Source organism: Plasmodium malariae, assembly GCF_900090045.1.
Source record: "Plasmodium malariae genome assembly, chromosome: 14".
Lineage (NCBI taxonomy): Eukaryota > Apicomplexa > Aconoidasida > Haemosporida > Plasmodiidae > Plasmodium > Plasmodium malariae.
In genome coordinates, this window is record NC_041788.1 from 1,185,929 (window position 1) to 1,198,150 (window position 12,222).

Genomic DNA, 12,222 nt, shown 5'->3' on the forward strand with positions numbered 1-12,222 from the left:
ATTCCGCGTATTACACATTGACATATACATATATACAAGTACACATATGCAGATATATGTTCTTTGCACATGCGCGAATTTGTTCGCCTTTTTCGTCTAAAAAGTTGTCCTTACAACTGTTTTTACCTTCAGCTATTATACAGTTATTATGTTAAAGCTTTTGCGTTAATTTAAAAGAAAAAAAAAAAAAAATATAAAAAAAAAAAGTAAAAAAAAAGAAGCAAAAAAAACGTAAAAAAAAATTTTTATAATGGACATTAAAAAGGTGCATAAAAAAAAAAAAAAATACACAAAAAAAAATTTCCTTTAATAACCATATATATGTAAATGTTCATAAATACCAATGTTCCCTTCATCCACTTTATGTATTTTCCTTTTTTGCAAATCAAATTTAAAAAAAAAAAAAAAAAAATACCAAATATTTTAATATGAACAACATAGTATAAAGAACTGTATTGAACATTAATCTGTTTCTTTTTTCTTTCTCTTCTTTCTTTTCTTTTTTTTTTTTTATTCCATCTCCTTTTTGCAACATAATAATTTGTTTACGTTTAATTACGCGCTCCGAAATATATGCTTCTAATTTATAGGCACAAAAAAAATTCCTAGCTAACTTCATATGTCATGTAACTCCTCTTCTTTATGCGTTTCAATGATACAATCAGACTTGGGATAACACGTACATAAAAGAATATATTTTTGCTTTATCTGTTCTTCATCTAAATAACTTTGGTCATCATTGTCTACTTTTCCTTCTATTAATTTGGCGGCACAAGTTGAACAGCTTCCACCCCTACAACTGTAAGGTAACTCAACATTTTGTCTATCGCATGCGTCTAATATATACTCATCTTCATTACATTCAATTTTTTTTTCCTCATCATTTGTTCTTAGCGTTATGTTATAAAATAATTTATTCTCATTGGATGATTTGAAATATCTCTTTTTACTATTACTAGACACATCTATATGAAATATGTTTTTTTTGGGGTTTATAGGAGAGTATGATTCTTTAGTATAACTAATTAAGTTACTTATAAACTTCGAGGCAAATCTATTTTTCGCATTATTTACATTAATTTTAATACCGTACATATAATTTAGGGGTTGTTTTATATTATTTAATTTATATGTATTACTGTGTTTTATACTAAATAGAAGCAACAAAAATGTTGTAACTACATTCATGATTTTAAAGGAGTTTTTTATTTCACGGTCTCCCGCTTACAACTAATTTGTAAAAATGACAAGTCGAACAGTGCTTTAAATATGCTCCCACATATAAATATGTGGATATATACATGTAAACATATTATATATGTAATATGAGCATGTACATATGTATATCATATATCTATTCGTCCTTTGAAATATTAGTGACACATTTGTGGGTTGTACTATCAGTCTACAAATTTCTCGTGCAACTTGATATTTTTAAAATTTTACACCTTAAACTTTTAAGAGTACCATAAAATACGTAACTTTTTCTGATTTTCATATATATATGTGTACATATGTACTATTACTATACCAAATTTTTGCTTCTCATAAATACTCTATTTACAATATTAAGTTATTACTTCCAAATTATATCCTTTTGATCCCTTAAAATGTTGAATTTACGTTTACCAGGTATATTCAAAATAGGTATATAATAAAATAGTTCAACTCACTTGTTTTTTGTTCAAAATAATATTCTTTCCTTTTGGGAAAATGTTTATTTCTCGTGCGTCACAAAATTATAATTTACCCAAATATATAAACGAGCAAATATACACATAAATACACCTTTGTGAATTATGTACATATGTACATATTTATTTTTATGTACTCTTAATGTTCTACTTTTGTATACTTTTTTTTTTAGCTACAAGAGTCACATCCTGATATTGATCATTAATGCAGTTGCTACATTAAAAGAAAAGTTTTCAAATCATATAATATTTTTGCTAAATAATATTTCCAAATTTATAAAAAAAAAAATAAATAAAATTATATGAAATAAAAGGAAATAAACAAGGTATTGTTCTTTTGTTCTTTTTTTCCTAAATAATTGTAGAAACTGCCCTTGTTTAAATTTCTCGTATAACATAAATTGAAAACGTACATTTTATTTTTTTTTATTTGGGGTATAATAAAAGCCCAAATTAATAGAAGTTGCTGATATGCCAAAATTTAAAGCATGTAGGAGAAACGACAAGCATAATATATTTAAGGACACATAAAAAAGAACAGTGTGTGCATTTGTATGTATTTATATATGTATGTATGTATATATGTATGTATTTATATATGTATGTATGTATGCATGTATGTATGTATGTATGTATGTATGTATATTTGTATGCTTATATATATATATATACGTGACGTCACAAATATTAATTGCGCATGGTAAAATAGTTACACTTACTTTTGCACTTAAAATTTGTAAAAAACACATACAAGGAACGGTAAAAATGAAGAAGTAACTAGCAAACAAGAAAAAGTGTTCTATTATTATTATATTAAAAAGAAAAAAATGAATGTTTAAATTAAGTGCACTTCATATATAAATAATACAAATATAAGTTACAGTTACACAACAACAAAGAAAATGTTAAAAAAAAGAACAAAGAGCAAAGGAAAAACATCTTTTAGTAGCTAAAACGCATCACATATGTATATATTTATAAATAAGCAACACTACAACAGATTCACATATTTTTATATATTTACATGTACACATGGGTTGAATGCGCAGTTTTTTTGTATTCATATTATTTCACTTTTTTCTCCTTTTTCTCTTGTCCCTTTTTTTTTTTTTTTTTCTTTTCTTTCTTTGTTTCCCCTCCTTTGCCCTATTTGTTCTATATAATAATTATTACTAAAACAATGAAAAATTTTGCTAACTCCTTGTTAACTGCTTTATTCTTATTCATCCTTGAAATAATAATTGTTGAAAACTTAAAATATAAACCGCTTAATTATATAAAAAATCACAGTCATTATGCATATATGATTAAGGGCATTACTAAAAGCAGACACACAAATAATAATACCTACGCTTCTTCAAATATAACTAATTATACTGATAGTAACAATAATGCTACTAATAATAAAGTTACTACTTTATTGTTAAAAGAAAACTCATACCAAGAAGCGTACACACTAATTTCTAACGAATTAGAATTATTAAAAAAAGAAAATGACGATAATATAGATCACATTAATACTTTTACAGGTTTTTTAAAAAAATATTATGAAGAAATTAAAAAATATAAGTCTTGTTCACCACAGACATTCTTAAATATGTTTTTAATGTATATTGACACATTTAAAAAATATCGATATTATTCTTTCCCTAATATACATAGGTATGATGAGAATTTATATGAATGGTCATTAGAGTTTTGGTCCCATTTAATTGATAAAAAAAATTCGAAATTTTTTGGTACTCCAAATATTAACAAAACAAAAAAGTGGATAGATGAAGGACATAATGTTATTATATTTAGTAATCATCATATAGAAGCTGATGCAAATATAATTAAATATTATTTTCATATGAACAATGCACAAAATATTTCGAGAAATATTATATTTGTTGGTGGTCATAAGATAAGGGCAGATCCTTTATCAAGACCATTTAGTGTTACAGCTAATCTCCTTTCCATCTTTTCAAAAAAATATATAGAAAACCCACCACATTTAAGAGAAGAAAAAATTTTGTTCAATCACAAATCTCTGAATACTTTAAAAAATTTATTAAGTGAAGGAAAACAAATTATTTGGTTAACACCCAGTGGAGGCAGAGACAGAAAGGGTCCAGATGGAAATATTAACATTTCTCCTTTTGATCCGAAAATAATACAGTCATTTCATGTCATTGCAAAAAGGTCAAAAGTAAAGACACATTTTGTAGGATTAGCTTTAAACACTTATAATATATGTCCACCGCCTAACACAATCGATGTTGATGAAATTGAAAAGCAGAGATCTTGTTCTTATTCACCAATAGGTTTAAATTTAGGAGAAGATGTGTTTGATGTATATCCGTCCATGGATGAAAAGGAAATAACATCATGTCTTTACAACTACGTTAATCAGTTATACGAGCAGATACGCTAATGCGAAAAAGTTTGGTATTCCCATTTTTGTAGAGTTTTTCCAGTTATACACCAGAATGCGTAGCATATACGAGCATATACATACGTATACACACAAATACGTAAAATTTTTTTGTATATAGGTGTACATATACATGTAAATATCTTATGCTGAGTATAACAGATCATTTTCTTTTTTTTTGATCCTATTTAAGAAAAAAGTGTTTATTTGTTTAACTTATACATACATAAACTTTTTCCATTTTTGTATTAAAATTTTTTATTTGAATTTTCCCCTTTTTTTAGCTTATATCACACTATTTTAGATATTTTAATTTTCTTAAAATGTAGAGAGGAAATGAATAAAGAACAACGGATCGTTGGATATGCACGTTAAATTCGTACAACAGAGTTTATTGTTTATGCTTATACTGTATGCGTAATGTGTAACTTGCACTTATATTTTTGTACGTACGTACTCATGTATGTATGGCTGTATGTATGGGAATATGTAGACTTATATACGAATATGCAATGCTCTGTTTGCATTATTATTCTCAAGGCAAATGCAATTTATAATTAAACATCACGTAGTGAAAATTTCATTGACATATTTTACACACATACAATTAAAGTATGGCCCTTTTAAAATATTTTCAAAAATATAAAAAAACACTTATGGGGATATTTTTAAGACATGCATTCCTTATTATTGACCAATTTTAAATGAACAAAAAAGATACTTAAAATATTTTTTTCTCCATTCTTGTTTTTTGTTTTTCTTTAATAAAATTTTTAAAAATAGTCTATTAAATTATACAAATGGAAATATAATAAAATTTTTTTTTTTTTTTTTTTTTTTGTAGCTAGCCAATATAAAATGTTTCATTCTTATAGCATATACAATATGTAGAGACCAGTGAAATTATTTTCATTTTTGACGTTTCTTAAAATGTTTAAAAAATAAGTAAAAATTGTATGTAATAAATGATTGTACATTGAGTTAAAAGTTACCACTACAATTTTACTCATTTTTGAATGTAAGGAATAATAATTTTTTTTCTTTTTATTCATATACTTTATTTTTATTTGTTTATTTTTTTTTTTTTTTTTTGTGCATTTGTAAATGATTGTAAACGTATGATCTCTTTTTGCAGCAAAAAAAATTAAGAACATACAATTTTTACTTTTTTAATTGTCTCTTATAATAATGAATTGTTTTCGCCTATGAGGGGAATTCGCGTAACAGTTATATATTTATGTACATATATAAATATACATGAACATATACACGTATACATATTTTTGCCATTTCGCCTTATTTTCAAATCATTATGGTCTCATAAACACACAGTTGCAAAAATGTCTTGTTAAAAAGAAAAACAAATATGAATATATTGCATTTACAACAATTTTGCAAAACCTTTTTAATTTTTTACATGTGCATATATAATTTATGAAGTTAAAAAAATTTGAAAAAAATTCAAAAAATGAAAAAATATTAATGCCATAAAACTACCATCTAGCACAGCATGTGAATCATTAAAAACTCCTAAAATTACGAGTACCTCATTATACACGCTATATGTATATGTATACATATCATTGTTTATATATTATATTAAAGACATGTTTATCATTGTCTTTTTTTTTTTTTTTTTTTTTTGCATATAAAGTACACGAATAAAATGCTATAATAAAAGGAGAGAAAAATGAATGAACATAAAATGAGCAAAACGTTAATGCAACAAAAATGAGGAATATAAGAAAGTACAATATAATTATTATAACGTCATTAAAGGTATTCATATACATGTACATATGCACATACATATACATATGCATGCATACAAATATATACTGCTAGATCAGTTAACCCTGTTTTGTACCTGTCACATGTGTTACTATGCCATGTACACGTTATTTTTCCTTATCACCCTGCAAAAAATTGTTATTCCGTTAGTGTGAAATATCATCTTTCATAGTATCTTATTTTTATATTGCTAATTTCTAAAATAATATTTGATTGTTTTTGATTACTTTTAATTACATTTGATTATTTTCCTTTTTATTTGTTTTAATTTTCAAATTCACCCGCCGCCATCCCAATAATGTGTACCCTTGTACAGTTAATATAAAGCTAAATTAATGTATATGTATATGTGTATGTGTTCGCTTCTGTGTATTTGTATGTACATGTACGTTTACCTGAGCAAATATCTTCATGAACTTACAGGTGTATACACGCTTTTACTTGCATACTGTATGTATATTTGTATGAATGTTTTTTTTCACAATGAATTCAAAAAAGATATTAATAATATTATAAAAGTTTGAGCAGTGAAATACATAAAAATAGTTACATGAGTAACTAGGGAAAAAAAAACGTTTTTGTTTTTTCAACCCTTTTCCGTTTAATGTAATTATTTTGCGCAGTGCATATAGTATGATTATTTATTGTTTAAATACATAATAAAAAAAACTGTTTAAATATCCTTTTTTTTCTTTTTTTCGTTTTCTTGATTTCCCGTTTTTTCTCTTTTTCGTTTTCTTGATTTCCTTTTTTTTTTTTTTTTTTGTTTAAGTTGTATTATATGGTGTTTTGCTAGTGTATATTTATCATAAAAATCATTAATTGAATTGGTGAAATATATGGTATATTTATGTATGTATATATATATCTATGCAAGTTTTAGAAAAACTTGCTTCTCCAAAAAGAACATAATACACAATTGAAAAAAATGCATCAGAAGCATTTACAAGGAGACAATAATGAAGTTGAAACAATTGGAGGAGTGGTTAGTGATAAGGTTATTAATATTAATTCAAAAGGGATGAAGGACATCTCAAATGACAACCTTAACAAATCAAGAGATCATGCAGACAATTATGTGAATATAGGTGAATCATATGAGGAGAATCTACTTTATACTGAAAACAGAAAAAACAATAATGAAAATAGTTCATCTACATGTAGTGAAAAATATATAAATATATTTGACTCCAATGAAAAGGAGTTACATAGAACTAAAAATGAAGAAGCAAATATCAGAGAAAAAGATACCTTATACAATTCAAAATCAAAATTGTATAAAACGAAAAAAAAATTGTCGCCTTATTCTTATGAGGAAGAAACTGATTACACAACAATTATCACAAAAAGGGAGATTAATAATCAGCCTAAAAAGGAGTATATTAATGAGCATAGTGAGGAGAATAACAATGAGGACGCTTATAATTTGAAGGGCACAAATATACCAGGGGACTCCAGCGTAGGAGTTATAGTTAATAATAGCTTGATACTAAAACGTAAAGATACGGGAGACACGGAAAAAAAATGTTCTTTTAGTGAATTAAAACATAATAATGCACATAATGAAAAAGAGAAGAATAAAAAAGAGCTCAATAATACCGCAGAGGATAACGAAAATACACCGAGTGTGCAAAGTGAAGAAAATGGGAGAAGAAATGTCACAATAAGTCATATGGGGGAGAAAGAAAAAAAAAAGAAAAAAAATGAACAAAATAGTTGCCTGAACAAACAAGATTTAATAAAAAGCTTAAATGAAAAATGGTCAGATAAATTAAACGAAATTTATACAAAGAAAAGTATAAATATTAAGAATATACAAAAAGATGAAAAGATTGTTGATCATTTTATATCACCTATAGTAAAAAATGAAGTAAGTGTACAAAACTTAAAGGAAAAAAAAAGTGAAATTATAACGAATTTTGAAAAATTTTCCTCACATTCAAAAAAGCAGAATAATATATCTTGTAATATAAAAAATAAGAGTACAAAATTTTTTCCTAATAATAATACGAATTCTATGAACCACACACGAAATCAAAATTTGCAGGAAGAAATAATAATACAAAAAATTGTTTTACAGCAAAATGACATGAATGACAAGGTCCAAAAAACGGTAAATAGTATTGAAAATATGCTTGACGAAACGGAAAGGAAAAATATGAATAACTCTATGAGAAAATCTAAGAACTTCAATAAAAGGAGAAACAGTGAAGTTCAAAATAATTTGAGTAGGGAGGAAGAAATACAAATCGACAGATTGAGTAAGCATTTCGAATTTTCTTCATCCCCTTCTTCGTTTCCTCCCTCTTTTCCTACGTCTTTTCCTGCATCTTTTTCAACTTCTTTTTCAACGTCTCACAACAAATCATCCATTTTTCTTGTTAATCCATTAGTGGTAAAAGAAGAGGAAAGTATAGATAATGAAAATCTGAAAAAAGGAAATAATCTTCTATGTCCACAGAATATCAAAACAGAGGACACTGACATGTTAGCACTGGATTATAATTTACAACCTGATGATTCACGTGAAATACAACGAAAAATGAAAAATATTAAGGACTCTTTCATTTATGAAAAATTAAATAATACCAATTTATTTGAAGAAAAGGAAGTAAAAAGGAGTAATTCTAACTTATCAGAAAAATTAATAAATATAAAAATATATGATGACTCGGAAATAGATGAAGTGGATGACAATGAATCAGATTCATTTTGGTTTAATAAAGAAGTATCAGCTGTTTTAAATAAATCAGAATATTATCCTAATAAATATCTAGATGAGCATATTGAAGGTAAGGCGATAAAGAACGGTGAAAATTATAACTTTCTGGGATTGAGCTCAACTGGTAAATTGTCAATGAAAAAAAAAAATAGTAATAAAAGGATGAGGCAACAAATTAAAAGGTGTAACAGTGATATAATTATGATTGAAAGGGGGTTAAGCAATGTTCTTAGAAATAGAAATACCTTCGATAATGTAATGATAAGGGGAAATGATGATAAGGACAAAGAAATTGAGGAAGCGTTTGATGTACTCAACAGGGGTAGAAGCAGTAGATGCGGTAATACCTTAGATAAAAGTAAAAAACATAGTAACAGTAATGACAATATCAGTTGTAATAGCATTGACAGTATCAGCTGTAACAGTAATGACAGTATCAGTTGTAACAGTAATAGCTATTGTAGAAGTAATAATAAGAAAAAGACCGAAAGCATGAACATTTTAGGCATGTTCGAAAATGTTAAGGCCAAGTTAGCTAGGTATAACCTCAATGTTGATATTGATAGAATAAATTTTAAAAACGTTGACATATATCAAGTAGATTTTGAAAAACTAGGTTTAAATGTAGATAATTTAGAAAAGGAAGAAAAATACATTTTATTGTTATACATTTCAGAAAAGAAATTAGAGTATGTTAAGAATGAGAGACAAACATTCAAGAGGATGCATTCGAATATAACACAGTTTCAGTCAAATCAAAAGGAAATGATAAAAGTGAAAAAGAATAGCTTAAATAATGATTTTTATGAAGATTGTCAGAACTCGCATAAAGGAGATCAATACAGTAAAAAAGATAACACATTAGTGGATAAGCAGAATTTGAGAATTAGTAGAAATGATAACTGTACGAATGATTTAGGAAAGGCCGAAACAGAAGTAGAAATAGTAGAAGAAGAAAGAATTTTTACCCCCAAGTGCTCACCAGAGAATGAATGCATAAACGAACGAATAAATTCTAGTACATGTCACCCGCACGATTCATCTCTATATAAAATAATCAATTCGCATAAGTATATTTATGCTTCTAACCAGTCTAATGATTATAATATATCTTTGAAAGAAGTACCGGAAATGAAGAAAATTATGAATAATAATAATATTGGAAGTAGTGGTACTGGCAGTAGTGGCACATTTTGCGAAGTAGGGCTCTTCTTTGAGTTTTGCCGTAGAATGATAAAGCAGTACAACTTGCGGAGAGAAGTATCGAGTAACATAAATTATATCAATGAAAAAACTCTTTTAGAAAAATTTTTTAAAAGTTTTATTTATTTATTTATTCAAGATGAATGCATTGATCAATTTCTGAAATGTTATGAACATGTTAATGAGGTAAAAAATGTAGAGGATAGTTTGTTGAAAAACTCGCTATGTGTAGAATATATGTGTAACATTCTTTTGAACGATAGTGTAAACGATACAGAATGTAGTGAAAAAGATGTACTGAATAATGAATCTTTAAATTTTCCCGAAATGATGAAAAATATAATAAAATATTTTATAATAAATGACAATTTAGTTAGTAAAATAAAAGAAATACAAATAATTAATAGGATATTAAAGGATGAAGTTAAAACATACTCTATTAAAGTCCCATGTATGGATTTATATTTTGATGTAGAACCACATTTCATTGAAGATGTTGAAAGAGTAGTAGTTGGAAAAGATGTAGGCTTTTTTACTATTCAGATATTGAACCATGATTATACATATAATTATTACAAAAATAAGAAGGAAACTATAATAAATGATCAAAATAATAATCCTATTTGGAATTTTTTTTATGGCTATTTAAATGATATATATTATTGGTATAATGAAAAAGACGAAAACGCATTACTTACACCTGTACATATAAAGGATGGATCAGTAAATAGAGATATGAACAATTCTAAAAGACTATCTAGGAATTTTATTAAACCAAAAAAAAATGAAAATAAAGAACAACAGAATAATTTAAAACTAGAGGGAGAATACGATTGTTTTGAAAATTTTGTTGACGATAAAAGTAATGATTCTTTAAAAAATTATGAAGCACATAGTAAAAATGATACAGGAGATAAGAAAAACAAAGACTTACGAGGAGAAGGTGACAAAGTTAAATCAATAAATACAGACAAAATAAATGAGAAACTCAAAAAAAAATGTGAGCAGATTGATGAAGCAGAATATATTCATTTTATCGAAAAGAACAAATATGTAATGAATATGCATAAAGGAGAAGGCGCAAATGAGGATGAAACAATACTTAGCAGTTCTACTAAGATAGAAGAGTTTCAAATGTACAGTAACTTTTCAAGTGTTGACAATTCTAATTGTTTAGATAGCCATATGATGGATAGTAACCCTCTCCAAAAAAATCATCCCCTTGGTACAGTTGATAGTAGTACTATTTGCATTAGAAATTATACGGATGCTGTAAAAGGGGGCCCCACATCTAGCAGCAACAGTAGTAATGGCGATAGTAGGAACGATAGAAGTAATGATATAAGCAATATTAGTTGTAAATATAGTCGAAATGATAATCGTAACTATAGAAGTAATAGTAATACCAAACGTAATGATAACTGCGGTAGTACTAGCCATGGCGAAGTACAACCCTCTACCCATCTTGAACCGGACTATTATAGCACCTTTATTACAGTTGAGAAAATCGCAAAATGTGAAAATGAGGTACACAACGAGGATGTAGCACAAATGGTTTCATTCCAATATAAAGGATCCCTACCAAAAGATAAAATGAACGCCTCGAATAAGATATGTAAGATGAATAAAATGAGTAAGAATACAAATAGAATAGGTAGCTATTTTTCCTCATATAATAACGAAATATTAACTGCTGTTCATCTTAAAAATGAAAAGGTCGAGAATTTTTCAGATGCGCACTTTATATTGGAAAGATGTAGAAAGTATAACAAACAAATAAGTATGTCATATGTGCATATATTAAATTCAAAAACCAAAAAATATTTGGCTGTAAATCTGGAAAATAAAAAATTTTTATTTACAAATAAATATGATGACACATTTTATACAGATGAGTTTAATATCCAGAATAAAATATCAACATATTTCCAATTACAGTCCATAACTGATATGATGAAAAATATTTTAATTGAAGATATAGTTCAAACATTTGTTGATATTTTGTTGAGTCAGGAAATGAATATATTGAATCAAAAAAAAGATACACTTACAACAACACATCTCCATATTGGATAGTTTAAAATATTATGCATTCTGCAAAGAAAATTGCTTGTGTCATTTTTTACTTTTAACTGTGTACATTGGGAATAGTTTTGAGTTAATTCGTGTGTTTACTTGAATACAGATATAGGACTACAACTACATGATTACAGTTCCATTTTACATTATTTAGTGAAGTTACATGTATCTATTTTTCACCTTTGATACGTTACAATTATGTGCACGTTCACTTGCTTACTATATTGCAAGAAACGCCTTATTGGGTAATTTTTTTTGTTTTTTATTTATATTTTTCTAGCACTCCTATTTTTAGTAGTACATTTTATATACTTTTA

The 12,222-nt window shown here is 26.5% G+C and overlaps 3 protein-coding genes across 3 annotated transcripts; 2 read left to right on the plus strand and 1 right to left on the minus strand.

The window, feature by feature from the left end:
- Nucleotides 1–615: 615 nt before the first annotated feature.
- On the minus strand, nt 616–1,188 carry PmUG01_14034800 (ferredoxin, putative; the record flags this gene model as incomplete). Its single annotated transcript, XM_029007906.1, has 1 exon — nt 616–1,188. One exon carries the CDS (start codon nt 1,186–1,188, stop codon nt 616–618), a length of 573 nt encoding a protein of 190 aa, XP_028864249.1.
- A 1,686-nt stretch (nt 1,189–2,874) lies between these two features.
- Nucleotides 2,875–4,110, plus strand: G3PAT (glycerol-3-phosphate 1-O-acyltransferase, putative; the record flags this gene model as incomplete). The annotated part of the gene is made up of 1 exon (XM_029007907.1): nt 2,875–4,110. The coding sequence occupies one exon, from the start codon at nt 2,875–2,877 to the stop codon at nt 4,108–4,110; it is 1,236 nt and encodes a 411-aa protein (XP_028864250.1).
- A 2,719-nt stretch (nt 4,111–6,829) lies between these two features.
- PmUG01_14035000 (conserved Plasmodium protein, unknown function) lies at nt 6,830–11,902 on the plus strand (the record flags this gene model as incomplete). The annotated part of the gene is made up of 1 exon (XM_029007908.1): nt 6,830–11,902. The coding sequence occupies one exon, from the start codon at nt 6,830–6,832 to the stop codon at nt 11,900–11,902; it is 5,073 nt and encodes a 1,690-aa protein (XP_028864251.1).
- Between the last annotated feature and the right edge of the window lie 320 nt (nt 11,903–12,222).